At 43.8% G+C, this 17802-nt stretch overlaps 1 protein-coding gene across 4 annotated transcripts in view; it reads left to right on the top strand.

Annotated features, from left to right (window-relative positions):
- Nucleotides 1–1601: 1601 nt before the first annotated feature.
- LOC132826233 (exocyst complex component 6-like) overlaps nt 1602–17802 on the top strand; it is a 199522-nt gene continuing 183321 nt past the window's right edge. For 2 of the 4 annotated variants that reach the window (XM_060841921.1, XM_060841919.1), the window contains exon 1: nt 3703–4051. In XM_060841921.1, the coding sequence (XP_060697904.1) occupies nt 3954–4051 (98 nt within the window). In that variant the 5' untranslated portion in view covers nt 3703–3953. Of the gene's footprint in view, nt 1754–3702; nt 4052–17802 lie in introns of those variants that run through there. The other 2 variants (XM_060841918.1, XM_060841920.1) reach the window with 2 other exon arrangements.

Raw genomic sequence — 17802 nt, 5'->3', positions numbered from 1 at the left:
TTATCTGCCTCACAATATTGACTGCAACTATTTTGGATTTCTGATCTGAAAACAGATGCTTTAAATGCAAATAAAAACCAGAAAGATGACAAGAACGGGTTGAAAATCACACTGTCTAATAGAAAAGGCAATGTTAATATATGTATATGTAAATGATGAGTCTTGCTTATTACCAACAATATAATACAAAATATTAAATGAAATACTCACCTGACTTGTTGAATATTTCCAGCAGTTTTTGTTTTGACTTTTCAGGATATGTGACATCTTATTTTAGCAGCTACTTTGCACTGATAGGAGGCTGGAGGTGGAGGAACATTTTCGGTAATACTGAAAACTGACTAAGTTTATAAAATGTACCAGAAAGCAAATTTCAAATCTGACCACATCAAAGTTATGTTCTTCATAGTGCTAAGTTCATACAAGGTGACATCACATTGCCTACTACAGGACATTCAGAGCCAGATCAAGATCTGTCTCTAACATTTTGTTCCACACTTATCTTTATGTACATTCAATTTTTGTGTGAATATAAAACTGGCATTACAAATGCAATCACTAGGAAGCAGCTTGTCTTACTATTCTACAGTTTCCCATTGTATTTATGTCCTTAACTATGCCAGCTATGGCTCAGTAATAATGCTCTCCACTGGGACTCAGAAGATTTAAACGTTAAGCTCTACCCCAGAGACTTTGTCCAAAATCCAGGCTGACACTCAAATGCAGTACTGATAGAGTGCTGCAGTGTCCGAAATACCAATTTAGAATGAGACTTTCAACTGAGATTTGATCCAAAGCCGCAAGTTCACTATTTCTCACACAAACATCACTAAAACAAGTTACACGGTCATTTTTATATCATCGTTTGTGGAACCGGTTTGTTCAAAGTTGCTCCCGCATTATCAATGTGGCAACATTGCAAAAACATTTAATTAGTGATGACTGGGACATTGTATAAATGTAATGCTTCCTCTCTCATCGACGCATAGTCTACAATAAGATGTACCACGTTTCGTCATAATTTCACAGCTCAAACTCCGTCATAAGCCTTCCAATATACAGACTGAATTTTACTCTAAGCATAAATTTCTGAAACGTGATGATCAATTCCACAATGATTAACCGATTCGTTCCCAATCGGATTTGAGAAATAAGTTGCTGACAGGCTTCAATATCCGGAAGTATTTTCCTGGAGAAATAGCCACTTAATTGTTATTTTTTTCTTAATTGTTATATTAGGCCATTGCGACAACATTAGGGAATCCTGTATCGTGTTTTCTTATTATTCTATAAAACGATTAGAAAGGACGGCTTTTTCAAAAGTGTTGGAGAGAAAGCAAAAGTTATCATGGTGGTGTTGTAAAAGGTTAATCAGAGGGACTGCGAAATATGATAGTCTCTAAATAACCATGTGCTATAAATAAGTTATCTCCAGTCACCTCTTGCGTTGACAGACTGTATATAGACCGTCTTTTTTTTTTGCATTAAATCGTAATACTACATTTAGATTGATTGAATGCTCTTGAATCACGAGATCATTGTTGTCGTCGGCATTTTTTTGTTATCATCCCTTCGGCTGAGTCTACGAAAATTTCGCTCCAAAACCTAAGGACGAAGGTATTGAAACAATGGCTCAGATCAGCAAAACGGTTACTTCGAATGCTTCTAAAGAGGAAAAACGTGAAAGCCAAATTTATGAAAATGTTTTTTCTGAGATCGAAACATTAGAATTGCCACTTGGTACGAGTTTACGGTAGGTAACCTGACTTTCTAATGTCGTGTTTACTTCTTTTAAAGTAACATACGCAAAATTATTGTCAATGATTTCTCTGCTCACTTTTCCAGCTACTACTTTTTGGAATGCTGTATATGAAAGGTAAAATAATGCAAGTTAGTCTGGGATGGTTGATTGTGGGGCAAAATGCAATTCCAGTCGCCTAGTTTAGTAGACACTTGACTACAAAATTAGATCTATGTTGATGGTAAAAATAGGTAGTTACTAATCACACAGCATCGTAAGAAGTCCTCAGTATGTGAATTTAAAAACACGTGATTGGCTAAGAGTAAAGATGATTCTCGCCAGGACACTGCATACTAGTTCTACAACACGTGGTTTAAAAAGTAGTTCTGAGGATTCTCAACAGGTTTGGAAATGTCTGCGGAGAGTGACATGGCTCCGAACTAATAAGTGGACTCGAAACATGACCTTTTATCTCAAACGGATTTTGTCAGACCTCTTCAGTTTCTCGTTTTTACTTCAAATTTCCACTATTCGCAGTATTTTCTTTGTTTTTTTTCCCCAGAAAGTTAGTTTTGCCTCAGTTTCTCCTGCGTTTACTGCTGCCAGCGACTTCATAGGGCAGCAAATGTTTTGTTCTAATTTGCATAGCAGTTCTTGAACGTATTTCACCGACGTGTATAAGTATCAGATGAAGCATAATTATGTTCGTGAATCAGCTTAATATTTTTTCGCTTGCGACGTTTGTTGTGGGGCGAGAAAATATATCTTGAAATTTTAACTTTTCGGTCGTTTTAAATAAACTTTATTAATTGAGACTTTAAACCAAGAGATTTCTAGCTGTATATTCAGTTTACGAGTTTCCACTCCTTGTTAATTGAGCCGACCTTTTTTTTTAAAAAAAAGAAACAACTTCCTGTTCTCCTAAAATGCCTTGGCTTTTCTTTAAAAAGGGGTTTGTGAACTGAAACCAGTGTCCTCGAATAGCGTTTTTTTTTGGTCAGGAAATACGTTAACATAGAGTCCAACGCTATCCAATGTTCCTATCTTTTTTAGCAAGAAATACTTTGGCAGGGGAATCAGCAGTTTTTTCTGTAACGTTTTAAAGATTATAACTTGGAATATGCCTAAGTAAGGGGATGATTCTAGTGGACTTGCTCATCTGTCTAAGACAACTGTGTGGGGATGTAATCAAACACTTACAACTGTCATATTAAAATCTGGCATTTCTGGTAAATAGCTTTTCTTTCCGAGGGAACTCATCTCTATATCCGCAGTTCAACTCTAAATTTGCTACTCTTAGTGTTTCTATTACTGAAAGCTGCTAGAAGCCTCATCACAATTTGATTTTCATATCTGCAATAGACTGTAGATCCAACAAGGTTAAAAACAAGGACTGCAGATGCTGGAAACCATAATCTGGATGAGTGGTGCTGGAAAAGCACAGCAGGTCAGGCAGCATCCGAGGAGCAGGAAAATCAACATTTCGGGCAAAAGTCCTTCGTCAGGAATAGAGCTTTTCCAGCACCACTCTAGACTGTAAATCCATCAAACTCATTACCAGAATTCAGAAATGAGTTCTTGGGTTTATCCAATGGGGATAGGAAGGTGTATTCTCTCTGTTTAGAGCTTTCCATACACAATACTAAGGATTAATTTTCCTTTAACTTGCACTTCTCCAACCTTATTTATTCTGAGATGTTCGAGATTCAGGAACATGAAAGGAAACTCTAGTTCCTCTTTTGAGCGGCTTTCGAGCAACTTTTAATGAAACATTTTCACACGTCAGTAGCTGAATGTCATGTACAAAAGATATCGGTGAAAGTTGACTATATTTTTTTAAAACAAAAATTAAATGTACATTTGTTTCATATCGTACGCCAACTAGGAGCCGCGGATTTGCCGCAGGTGAAGTCGGTCGGGCGGGTGCTCGCACGCGCGCCCCCGTCCCACTAGCTGGCCCGCGCGCCGCCGGGAGCGCGCTTACCGGTCGCTGGTGGAGATGGGGATGGGCAGGAAAGTGAAAACGGGCCCGGAAGCGGGTTTGTGAGAGACGGGTTGTCGTTGACATTAAAGCGGCCGGGCCGGGCCGGGCCTAGCCGAACCCCCCCAAGTAGGGCCGGGGCCATGAGCCGCCGTTAGCTGCAGCAGTGCTGCTGTCACCGCCCTGAGCCTAGCCTAGCCTCGCCTCGCCTCCACAGCCGGGGCCGCTAAGATGGCAGACACCGCGGCTCTGGAGACGGTGACGGAACACGAGCGGATCCTGCAGGAGATCGAGAGCACGGACGCGGCCTGCGTGGGCCCGACGCTCAGGTACAGCGCCGCTGCTTGTGCTGTTACCCCCTCCCGCCCGCTTTGGTACCCGCGGCCATTCGGGCCCTTTAGGCCGGCTGGGCCGGAGTGAAGCGGCTCCTTCTCCGTTCTGGTTGGCTGTGGGCCCAGAACCACAGGGCTCGCTTTTCAAAAGTTTGCGCGTGTATGTTTGTTTTCCTTTTTTTTTGAAGGAAGTGGGGCTGCCAGCCGTTCTGCGACTAAACTGCAGAGAATTTGGTGGCAGCTTCCCCCACCCCCGCCGTGGAGCTTTCTGCCACCCGGGGGAGAGTGGGGGGTGGGCTGCGACACTTTCCTGGTGGCTAAGTATTGACAGTCACTGGCACCATTTCCAATTGCAGTGCATCTAGTCTCAGGGTTACAGGATAAGTATATTACTGTAGGGCTGTGTGCCCGTGTCTCCATTGCAGGGTCATACAGCCTTCTCCAATCGAGGTTACAATAGTGAGACTCCCCCACACCCAGGATTATCATTTGTTAGTGTGATTGGGTGTACTACTATGTGTAGGAAGTTCTGCCTTATACTACTCTCCATCGTTAACCTTTTTTTGGCACTACCAGGTTACAGAACACTACATTCAGTTGTTAAAAAACACACTACACCAGGTTTATAGTCCAACAGCTTTAATTGGAAGCACAACCTTATTGTCAACCACCTGATGAAGTAGTAGCGCTCTGAAAGCTAGTGCTCCCAATTAAATGTGTTGGACTATAACCTGGTGTTGTGATTTTTAACTTTGTACACCCCAGTCCAACACTGGCATCTCTGAATCATGACATTCAGTTGTACATGCCATTTGAGTAAATTACGCACATTGCTAGCACATTAGTTATGTATTTTTAGTGGTTTTATAATTAGGGATTGTTCTGAAAACCACATGAAAATTGTTGACATGATCTGTTTTGAGATAATTTGACAAGTTGTGGTTTATCAACTGACGATTTGTCTTGAGGCCATGGAGGATGTTGTAATGCCAAAGCACAATCTTGTGCATGCTAGAAAATTGGAAATTCTCAGCAAATCAGGCAATAACAGTGGAGAGATTAAACCATTGACGTTTTGAGTCCTTTCAGAGGGTGGTGGTGCTGGAAAAGTGCAGCTGGTCAGGCAGCATCTGAGGAGCAGCAGAGTTGACATTTCGAGCATAGGCCTGAAATGTTGACTCCGGATTGAAGCTTGTCGGCCAAGGGGGCTGAGACATAAATGGAAGGGGCTGGGGGCGAAGATAGCTGGGAATGTGATAGGTCGATGAGGGTGAAGGTGATAGGTCAAAGAGGATGATGGAAGGATAGGTGGGAAGGAAGATGGACAGATCAAGAGGGTGGTGCTGAGTTGGAAGATTTGATCTGGGATAATGTTGGTGGAAGGGAAATGAGGAAACTGGTGAAATACGCATTGCCAGAGGGTTGGAGGATCCCAAGGTGGGCGATGAGGCATTCTTCCAGGCCAGTGGAGGTTTTCTGTCCTTGTTGCAATTGGAGTGTGGTTAAAGGGTGAAGATGTGGGAAATGGACGAGATGTGCTGGAGGGCATCATTTGACTGTGTGTGGGGAAATTACAGTCTTTGAAGAAGGAGGCCATTTGGTATGTTCTGCAGTAAAATCAGTCCTCCATGAAGCAGATGTGGTGGAGAAATTGGAAATAAGAGAGTGTTTTACAGGAGGTAGGGTGGGAGGAGGTATAGTCCATGTAGCTGTGGGAGTTGGTGAGTTTATTGTAGATGTGTTTCTCTCAATTTATTTTAACCTTATTGCAAAGCCTCTTGCAAGGATGCCTGCCTTGAAGTCCCCTCTCTACAAGGATCAACTTTCTGTTTTGAGTCATTTGTCTTTCCTTTGCAAATGGATTTTAAAACTTTTGTTAGTGGGATGTGGGTTCCATCAACAACACCCTTAATGCTATGCTTGACCATGTTTTTCTGTCATTTGAGATTCCTCCAATATTTAAAGCAGTCAATGTCCAGATATTTCTGCATTTGGATAATATCCATGCATGGGCTGATGAGTGGAAGTAAACTTTTATGCCACACGAGTGACCAACCATGATCCTTTTGACATTGCATGACCTTTGCTGAATCTCCATAATCAACATTGAGGGTTGCCATTGACCAGAATCTGAAGAGAGCCAACTATACAAGTACAAGAGCAGGGCATTGTATAGGAATCCTGCAGTGAATCTCACTCTTGAGCATGTATGCCAAATTGTCTGCAGCACTTTAAGGAGATAGATCACCACCACCTCAGTGCAATTCGAGATGGGCCACCATATACCACTCAGTGAAGCTCCATTTTTATTTAAACCTCTTCTTTCAGTGGTACATTTTTCTCTCTGAGAACGGATCTTTTATTATGAAATTTGTGATGTTTACAGTGTCAATGTTACTGATATAAACACTTCATTGTCACTGGGATGCAGACTTGCTTGACAAGATTAAAAAGATACTAGGCGACAGTGCTGACTGCAGATGTTGGAGACTAGAGTCGAGAGCATGGTGCTGGAAAAGCACAGCAGGTCAGGCAGCATTGGAGGAGCAGAAAAGTTGACGTTTTGGGCAAAAACCCTTCTGGAATGAGGCTGGTTAGCCCTTGGGTGGAGAGATAAATGGGAGGGAGAGGGTGGGCAAGTAGCTGAGATTGCAATAGGTGATGGAGGTGGTGGTTAATGGTGATAGGTCGGAGCAGATAGGTGGAAAAGAAAATGGACAGGTCATGAGGGTGGTGCTGAGCTGGAAGGTTGGAACTGGAATAAAGTGGGGGGAGGGGAAATTGGGAAACTGGTGAAATCCACATTGATGCCTTGGGGTTGGAGAGTCCCGAGGTAAAAGCTGGGGCTTTCTTGCTCCATGTGGTAAGGGAGTGGCGATGGGGTTGGTTGGTGTGGGCGTCCCGGTGATGTTTTCCTCTGAAGCCCTCTGAGTAGGCGTACTGTAGAGGAGACCACATTGGGAGCAACAGATACAATAAATGACTTGTGGAAGTGCAGGTGAAACTTTGATGGATATGGAAGGCTCCTTTTGAGGCCTTGGATGGAGGTGTGGTTGCAGTCAGCAGACTTTTCAATTCCTGCAGTGGAAGGGGAAGAGTAGTTTGTTGGGTGGCATGGCCCTGATGTAGTCGCGGAGGGGACAGTCTTCACAGAAATATGTCTCTGGGGCCAGTTTGTAGATGGTGGAAATGGCAGAGGGTGATATAATGTATACGGAGGTTGGTGTAGTGGAAGGTGAGAACCGGGGGGGGGTTCTGTCCTTGTGTAGTTAGAGGGGTGGGGTTCGATAATGGTGCAGGAAGTGGATGAGATGCACTGGAGGGCATCAACCAGGTGGGAGGGGAAATTGCGTTCTTTAAAGGAGGAGGCTATCTGTTCTGTAATGGAACTGGTCCTCCTGGGAGCAAATGAGGTGGAGGAATTGGGAATAAGGGATAGCATTTTTTTACAGGAGGCAAGGTGTAATCTGGGAGTCGGTGGTTTTGTAGCAAATGTCAGTGAGTCGGTCTAGATTAGAGTGGTGCTGGAAAAGCATAGCAAGTTAGGCAGCATCCAAGGAGCAGGAAAATAGCCATTTTGGGCAAAAGCCCTTCATCAAGAAAGGTGGTGCCAATGCAGTCAATGTAGCAGAGGAAAAGGTGCAGAGTGGCACTAGTGTAACTACAGAAGATGGACTGTTCTATGTAACTGACAAATCTCCATCAATGGTGACCGACTCAACTCTGACATTTATCTACAAACCCGCTGACTGCATCCTCACCTCTGACCAAAGTGCCAAAGGAGCCTTCCACATCTGTCAAACCTGATGCGATCTTCTCTACATTGGGGAGACAGCGCCTACTCGCAGACCGCTTCAGAGAACATCTCTGGGATACTGGCAGCAACCAACCCCATCGCCCTGTGGCCAAACACTTCAACTCCCCCCTCCCACTCCGCCGAGGACATGCAGGTCCTGGGCCGCCTCATCGCTACTCCCTCACCACCTGACTCCTGGAGGAAGAATGCATCATCTTACGCATTGGGACCCTCCAACCCCATGGCATCAATGTAGATTTCACCAGTTTCCTCACTTATCGTCGCCTCTCCCCCTCCCAAACCTTAATTCCAGTTCCAACCTTCCAGCTCGGCACCACCCTCATGACCCGTCCCACCTGTCCCTCGTCCGTCCCACCCCTGAGGCTCCCAGCCTCATTCCTGATGAAGGGCTTTTCCAGCACCACACTCTTGACTCAAGATTAAAAAGATGAGCACTCTTGCTAAACTTAAACTCTTGAAGCAAATGATCAATTGTGCTTTAAATCCTACAAATGCCTCAAGTAAACCTCCCACCCTCCTCCTAAAATGTTATCACATCATCAGTTACTCTGCCTCATCTTGGGAGCAGAGGTATTTACTCCAGGACATCTAGATGTTGTCCTACTTTAGGGACCAAAGTTTCCCACTTTATAATTTAAGGATGCCTTCAACTGCATTTCCTGCATTTCTGCCCTCAAACCCCCCCCCCCCCCCCAAAAAAAAAACCCAATGAGGATAGAGTGCCCTTAATCCTCACATACCCTCTCCACCAACCTCTGAATGCAATGCATCATTGTCCAAAATTTCAGCCACCACCAAAAAGATGTTTCCTTCCCCAAACCTGTCTGCTGTCTACAGAAACTGCTCATTCTGCAACTTCCTGATCAATTCCATACTCCCCACCGACTTCACCACCACACCCGTTACCTTTCCCTGTAACTGCAAGAGGTGCAACCCCTGCCCCAACTTCTTCCCTCAACCCCCCTACCTCCATCCAAGGCCCCAAACAATCCTTCCAAATCACATGCACTTCATCCAATCTGATCTATTGTATCCACTGCTCTCGATGTGGTGTCTCTCAAGACCAGAGAGAACAAACAGACTCTGATCAGTTCGCAGAGCATCTGTGCTCTGTATTCATCAACTAACCTGACCTTCCATTTTTAAATACCTCTCCCATTCCCCTGACAACATGTCCATCCTTGGCCTTTTCCACTGTCTGAGTGAGGCCAAAGTAAACTGGAGGAACAACACATGATATTCTGCCTGGGGAGCTTACAGCCCAGTGGCCTCAATATTGACTTCACTAGCTTCAAAATCCCACCCTCAGCCTTACCCCATGTCCAGCTCTCCTCCCTGACCTAACCTGTCCATCTTCCTGATTCGCTTGTTTGCTCCACCATTCCCACTGACCAATCGCAATAACCCTGTAGCTGCATCCACCTATCGCCATCCCTTCTCCCTTCCTACTTCTCTCTTTCTGTTTAGTTCTAGGGTCGCCTCCTTCTCCTCCCCAGTCCTGACCTAAGGGTTCTGACTGAAACATTGACTTGCCTGCTCCTCATACTTGTCTGATCTGTTGTGCTTTTCCAGCATCACATCTATTGACTCTGGCTTCCAGCATCTGCAGTCCTTACTGTCTCCAAGTGCTTTAAATCCTACTCACCTTTTGTGCTCTTTAACTGGTTTGCAATACCTCTTTGATAACTTGTCCATCACTATTTTTTCCAAGGCTGGTGCACTTAACAGAGAATTTGCAAATTAGTGTGAATGCAACTAGGCACAAAGGAAACCGACGAAAGATTTAAGAAAAATTAGGCAAGTATAGAAGATCACAGTAATGAAAACTGTATGCTACAGAGAGGGGGAAATATTACTCAAGCCTTTGACTAACTTTTTTATTTTTGCTTCACATTCATGTTCAGTCTGTAGTACTATACCACCTAAAATGTAGAAAATGAATCATTACTCAGAATTTTGCTGCTCTAAGATTCATTTTTTTATGGGTCGTGAACATTACTGGCAAGGTCAGCAATTATTGTCCATCTCAAATGCCATTGAAGGTTGTGGTGATCTGTTTTCTTAAACTTGTAAGTTCTGTGGTGTTGGTACGCTGTGGGGAGTGAGTTGTGGGTTTTTTGACAGTGAGGGAACAGCAATTGACTTTGAAGTCAGGATAGCACGTGGCTTGGAGTCTGTGCACATATTTCCATGTATCTGAAACCCTTGACAATTGAGGTTACTTGTTTTTTAAAAAAAATAACAATTAATTAATGGGAGTCAGTATTTATTGCCTATCTCCGCATTTATTACCATCCCTGGTTGTGCTTGACTCTTTTCGTGAGCTGCTGCCTTGGTCTGCTATAGTCTGTGCTGTGGGTAGACCCACAGCAACATTAGGGAGGAAGTTCCAGAATTTGACGGAGCAACACAAGGACAGCAATTGTATTTCTAGAATGATGTCTTGGGGGAATTTGCAGGTTGATGGTGTTCCCATGTGTTTGCTGCCTTTGTTCTCCAAGATGGAAGTGTTAGTGGATTTGGAAGGTTCTGTCAAAAGAACTTTGAATTTCTGCCATGCATCTTGGAACGAGTGTACACATTCTACAAAAGACGCTCAGTAACAGTGTTTGTTTATGGATGTGGTGCCAGTAAAGCAGGCTGCTTTATTCTGAATGGTATCCAGTTTCTTGTGATGTTGGAATTGTACTTGTCTAGGCAAGTGGAGAGTATTCCATCATACATCTGACTTGTGCCTTGTAGAGTTTACAAAGAGGCTTTGCTGAGTTTGGCAGGGAGTTAATCACTGAAGGCTCCCTAGCCCCTGACCTTTGTCACATACATATATGGCTAGCTCAATTTGTGGTCAATAGTCAACCAGCAATGACACAACAAAGTGTTCTCAATAAGCTACGATGTAATATGGGGTCTATCTTCTGGGGTAGCTGGTTGCCTGGAAATGATAGGCCTAATTCAAAATTAGTTTTATCAGTTTAAATTATACCCTGAAAAATACCAAACTCCAATCAAGTTTGAATTTAGTATACCGACAATCTTAAAAGCTAATTACACAATCTGATGCTTTGAGTGTATAAGAATGGGGAAATTTGAACAGTTGAGAGGAGAACTGCCAAGCTACCAATATGTAAAGACTGCCTAGAAAATATCATTCTTTTCTATAATATATTTTTATTAAAAAGTAGATTTTAAAATATTGCAACAAATACAAAACAATGCAATTCAAAACGGTACAAAAATAGTACAAAACTAAACCCAAATAATAAAAGCAAATTCCCTAACCCACCCTCCTATACGAATGTATAAACCTATACAGAGAAATATAAAATTAAAACCTAAACTAGCTATTTAACTAACTAAATAAATACCTAACAACAAACAAATAAATAGTAATAACTCAGCCCAGCCAAACAAAACACTCCTACACTCTCAATTCCTCCTCCCTGGATATTGGACCCATGAAACACAATCGTTACGGCTATATAAAAGCCCTTGTTAGTGTGGCAGATAAATCTGTGTCCAGGTATTTCAAAAAGGGTTGCTATATCTTGTAAAAATTCTCAGTTTTGTGGTGTAACATATTTGTGAGAAAATCCAGGGGAATATGCTCCATAACAATCTTCCACCAACCCGACAGGCCTGGGGGTTTTCTGACATCAAACCTAGCAAGGTATTCCTCCTTGCACAGAATGTAAGAATATTGAAAAGTTTTATCTTATGCGAATCTGCAGGAAATACAATGGGTAGCCCCAAAAGGAGCGAAATAGGGTCCTTCTCCACCCCTACACCTAAAATCCTCTCCATTGCACCCACCACAGCGCTCCAATATGTTTGAAGCCTGTCACAAGACCCAAGACGATGGGTAAGAGTACCTGTACAGACCTTGCGCTTGGGACATGCTGAAGATACCCCTGGTTTAAATTTTGACAAACGGTCTAGGGCTAAGTGGACCCTGTGGAGAATCTTCAACTGTAAAGCATGGGTCCTATTGCAAATTGATATCCTCCTTGCATTCTCCCAAATATCCTCCCATGCCTCTGAAGAAACTTCAACACCCAGCTCTCTTTCCCACATCTTGCAGAGTCGATCAGACTCATCTGAGGTGGCACCTCCACCCCCCCCCCCCTCCAAATTGATAAGAGTACTGACAGAGAGTGTGCTCTTAGCCCTTAGTACCCCTCTTTCTATGTCCAATTGGTAGGGATCCGTCAAAAGTGTGGTCCTTTTTTGAATAAAATCCCTAACTTGAAAAAAATGAAAGAGGTCTCTATTAGGTAACTCATACTTCTGTACTAACTGATCGAAGGACATCATTACATCTCCCTCAAATAAATCACCCATGCAACATACACCCCTAGCTGCCCAACGTTTAAATCCTAAATCTATCATACCTGGTTGAAAACTCGGCATACCCACTAAAGGTGTAAACAAAGATGTTTTGCCAATATTACCTTCCCTCTGCCGAATTGCCCTCCATGCTTTAACAGTATTGATGACTATTGGGTTATGGCAATATTCCCTAACTGTCCTCACCTTGTCCAAAAACAGCAAACTGGTAAGGGGGCACCTTGCCTAGGAGACTTCGATACCTAGCCATATTGAAAGAGGGTCCCCACAAACCCAATCACTTACGTAGCTCAAAAGTGAGTTTAATTGGTGATTTTTAATGTCTGGAAGATCTACTCTCCCCAATCTGTGAGGCAACTGCAGTTTGGCTAATTTAATGAGGGGCAGTTTACGGTGCCAGGTAAAGGAGCTGAACCAACTGTTCAGTCTCCTGAGTGTTTGTTTGTTTATTGAAAATCAGGTGTAGCATCCGTATAGCAAAATGAGGGAGAATATTCATTTTAATAAGTGCTATCTGACCCAACCATGAGACTAGAAGTGCCTCCCATCTTGTTTAATTTTTTTCAAATAATTGAGTAAAATTGGCTTTGAACAGCCAATTTGACTCCCTCGTCAGGTCCACACCCCCTCACCAATCCGACCTCCATTCCCAGCACCTTCCCCTGCAACTGCAAGAAATGCAAAACTTGCGTCCAACCCCCCCCCCAACCCCACTTCCCTCCAAGGCCCCAAGGGATCCTTCCATATCTGCCACAAGTTCACCTGCACCTCCACACACACCATTTACTGCATCCACTGCACCCAATGTGGCCTCCTCTATATTGGGGAGAAGGCCACCTACTTGCAGAATGTTTCAGAGAACACCTCTGGGACACCCGGACCATTCATCACATGGCTCAACACTTCAACTACCCTCCCCCCACTCCACCAAGGACATGCAGGTCCTTGGACTCCTCCATCGCCAGACCATAGCAACAAGAGCGCCTCATCTTCCGCCTAGGAACCCTCCAACTCCAAGGGATGAACTTAGATTTCTCCAGTTTCCTCATTCTCTCTTTCTCTCCCCCCCCCCCCCCCCCCCCCACCTTGTCTCAGTCAAATCCCTTAAATTCAGCACCGCCTTCCTAACCTGCAATCTTCTTCCTGACCTCTCCGCCCCTGCCCCCACCCCCACTCTGGCCTATCACCCTCACCTTGACCTCCTTTCACCTATCACATTTCCAACGCCAGTTCCCTACCTTTTTATCTTAGCCTGTGGACACCCTTTCCTCATTCCTGAAGAAGGGCTCATGCCCGAAGCGTCGACTCTCCTGCTCCTTGGATGCTGCATGACCTGCGCTTTTCCAGCAACACATTATCAATTTTGAACAGTCCATTCAGAACTGGAGTAATGAATATGCCCAAATACACACAACAACCCCCCCCCCCCCCCCCCCCCCCCCACCCTGAACACCTAAATGGGAATCTATAGTCACACTCAAGAGCCAACTCATTCGTAAGACCACCCATAGGCATAGCCTCTGATTTAGCAAAATTAATCTTATACCCTGAAAAAGCACCAAACGCGTGAATGCATTATATCAGGCAAGGCACTGAAACTGCTGGATTTCTCAAGAAAATTAGAATAGCATCTGCATACAGCAAGATCTTATGTGATTTTTGACCCCACTTCTGGAGCTGATATATTGAGATCCCCATGAATGGCCTCTGCCAATGGTTCAATCACCAACGTAAAAAGTAGTGGTGAAAGGGGACAGCCCTGCCGGCTGCCCCTAGAAATATTAAAATTGCTTAATAGTACCCTGTAGGTAATGACCGCAGCAAGAGGTACACTGTAGAGAACCTTTACCCACCTTATGAAAACTTCACTCAGACCAAACCGGTCTAGAGTATAGAAGAGGTATGGCCATTCAACTCGGTCAAATGCCTTCTCTGCATCTAAAGAAATCACCAGTCCCTGTATTGACTGCTGTTGACATGCTTGAATTACGTTAAGCAGCCTCCTAATGTTGGTGGAGGATCTGCGACCCTTTATGAAGCCCGTCTGATCCTCTTCAATAATAGTCTCTTTAACAGTCTCCAGCCTTAACGCAAGAGCCTTAGAAAGGATCTTAAAGTCCACGTTTAAGAGCAAGGTGGGCCTGTATGAAGCACATTCTTCCAGATCCTTCCCTTTTTTCTTTTTGAGGATAAGTGAAATATTGGCCTCTCTCAGATGGTGGGAGATCAACATGACTGTATGAATCAATAAACATATTCAACATCAGGCCTGACAGTATACTTATAAATTCCATATAGAATTCACTGGTAAGTCCATCAGGACCGGGCGCCTTTTCACTCTGAAGCTGCCTCACAGCTTCCCGCACTTCTTGCTCTGATAATGGAGCATTGAGAAAGGACTGTTGTTCAGGAGTCACACCCAGGAGCTTCAGATCTCTTTTAAAAAAAGGATTCCATTTTGGTCTGCCCCTCCTCACAATTCTCAGACTGATATAATTCAGAGTAGAATCTCTGGAACGCCACATTAATCTTTTTAGAATCACATGTTAAGTTCCCAGACCCTTCCCTAAACGCCGTAATGGTTTGTGGGGCACTTCTCTTTCTGGCAAGATATGCTAAGTATTTGCTTGGCTTGTCACCATGCTCATAACCTTTTGCTTTGCAAAAGCCAGCTCCTTCTTTGCTGTCTGCATGAGCACGGAATTTAGTGCAGACCGCAGTGCTGTAATCCTCTGTAGTTTGACCAACGAGGGTCTGTTAAAATAAGCCTTCTCGGCTGCCTTCACCTGTACTTCAAGGAGACGTTGCTGCTCACCCTTCTGCTTCCTACTTGTGGAATATGAAATAACTAACCCTCTGGCATAAGCTTTGGCAGTTTCCCAGAGAACAGATGAACTATCAACCGAGCCTATGTTGTTGTCTAGGAATGCCTGAAATTCCCTCGAGAAATACTCCACAAACTTGCTGTCCATGAGAATAAAGGGGTCCATTCGCCAGTATCTTGAATCCACTGTAACATCCTTAATTTTAACCATGAGGTACACTGGAGCATGATCAGAGATGGCAATATTGCCAATTGTACAAGATGCCACCAGATCCAGGGTTACCGCAGGGGTCAGAAAAAAAAATCAACCCTCGTGTGACATCTATGCGGTTTGGAGAAAAACGTGAAATCCCTACCTGTAGGGTGGAGACACCTCCAGACGTCCACCAATACTAATTCCCCACACAAACCCAATAACTGTTTAGTTTGTGCAGAGAGTATCGAGGGACCTTTTAGGCAACCTGTCTACTGTGGCGTCCATAAGGCAGTTAAAATCACCCCCTATAATAATGTGCCGAGACTTGAGACTTATCAGTTCAGAAAAAGCATCTACCAAGAAATTAAGAGGATGAGCTTAGGGGCAATAAACATTTAAAATGCCATATTCCTCCCCATTTATTAAGGCTTTAAGAATTACAAACCTCCCGTATGTGTCTTTAACACATTCCAACAATTTAAATGAGAGATTTTCCCTAACCAATATAGCCGCTCCCCTACTTCTGATATTAAATGATGATGAATAATAAACTCTGTCAAAGCCATTCTGCTGTAATTTCAGATGCTCCTTGTCATCCAAATGTGTCTCCTGCAACAAAGCAATATCCACCTTCTCCTTTCTAAGCCTCAAGAGTACCTTCTTCCTCTTAATTGGTGAGTGACTTCCTTTGATATTCCAGGTGCACCATTTAATCAAATCATTAGCCATAATCTTCTGCAATTACATTTAAATTCCAGAGAGGAGGAACCCGAACCACCAATCGCTGAGCCTTAGTGTCGCATGAACCACAAACTAAAAAACCACTACATTTAACAAGCATACAAAATTATTAAAAATAAAAAACAACAAAAACCAGAAAACAAACAACATATAAAGTGCCAATAACGCTGAGTAGGGGAACTCACCTCCCTGCCCGGATGGGGCAGCTACCTGTCCCAAACTGCCCATAAATAGGCATCTAACCATCTCAACCACCTCTTCTCCCAGCTAGAGCCGCATTGCAAGCACAAGCTAAAAAGAATAAACACTCCATAGAATATCAATATGAATAAAAAAAATTTTATTTTAAAAAAAGGGAATATATACTCCACCATCCTTTGGTATGTCCTAACTTAGAAATTTAAAATGTACATCTTAACCACCGCCAGACATAGTTTGAACCAAATTATTATCAATAGATGTTTGAAAAGGGGGGGGAAACAAAGCTCCAACCGGATTTCCTCCATTTCTTTTACAGAATGATAAACACATACCCAAACAACGATATGTATGCATACTACAATTGTTTAACTTGGGTTAGTCTGTCCACAAAGTCTCTTGCCTTCTCCGATCCATCTAAGGTGATCTGAAGCACTGCTGGATATCTCAGAGTACTGAATCTTAAGCTCCTTCAATCTTCTCTTGATACCATCATACGATTTTTTGTTTCTGGATCACCGCTGCTGAAAAGTCCTGAGAAAACATGATCTTAGACCCCTCGTAAATTAGGGCCTTTGGATCCTTCCCCTGGAATCTGGAAGCCTCCAGGACACGCTCTCCTTATCCCGCTAATGATGGAACTGCACCAGGAAAGGACGAGGGTGTTGACCCAGACTCTACCTCCATGCTGTGACCCGGTGAGCCCTCTCTATCTTCCAATCCTCTCATGCCAGTCTCCAAGTCAAGGAATTTCTGAAGCCAATCTTCAAATTCCGCAGGCTGTTCACCTTCCTTACCCTCGGGCAGACCGATGATCCAAATTTTTTTTTCTCTCCTGCCCCTGTTCTCAAGATCATCCACTTGGTTACGCAAATTACGAACCTGCATCTTCAGGGCTTGGATGTCTTCCTTGAATGAACTGACACTGTGACCTTGTGCTCCACCTCATTCGTCCTTTTCTCCAGGATGTCCCAGCTGCTGCTCGTGCTTCTGCAGCATGAGAGAGACTGGAGCCAGCTTCTCTTCAATCTGTATCCCCAACATCTTACAAGATTTCGAGAGCTGGTTCACCAGGTCCTGGAGAGTAATCTGCTCTGAGGCTGCTGCAGGCCTGGCCTCCGATGCTGCTCCCTCCCTTTTTTTAGGCATTTCTGGACAGCTGAAAGTACAGAAGTCAATTTTTAAATGTTTCTTGGGGCTCCACAATCTTACCAACACCCCAAGAAATCCTGATGACCTGGGTTAGGTGGGTTAAAGGAATGGAAAAGCGCAGCAGGTCAGGCAGCATCCAAAGAGCAGAAGAATCGATGTTTCAGGCATGAGCCCTTCTTCAGGAATCAGCGTTCCTGAAGAAGGGCTCCTGCCTGAAACGTCGATTCTCCTGCTGTTTGGATGCTGCCTGACCTGCTGCGCTTCTCCAGCAACAGATTTTCAGCTCTGATCTCCAGCATCTGCAGTCCTCACTTTCTCCTGGGTTAAAGGAATGTCCTGTTCCTGCTGCAATGCAAAGCTCTGCAGTGTGATCTTCTCAGATTTCCTCCATCTTGGATCCTGAAAATTTCTTAAAGGTACCTTATTGATTAGTAACCTGTGAGGCAGAATCCCCAAGAAGAAAAGACAGGAGAACC

The sequence above is a fragment of the Hemiscyllium ocellatum genome, chromosome 22, assembly GCF_020745735.1.
Source record: "Hemiscyllium ocellatum isolate sHemOce1 chromosome 22, sHemOce1.pat.X.cur, whole genome shotgun sequence".
Taxonomy (NCBI): domain Eukaryota; kingdom Metazoa; phylum Chordata; class Chondrichthyes; order Orectolobiformes; family Hemiscylliidae; genus Hemiscyllium; species Hemiscyllium ocellatum.
Note: the sequence above shows the minus strand (reverse complement) of the source record. Positions and strands in the feature narration are given on the sequence as shown.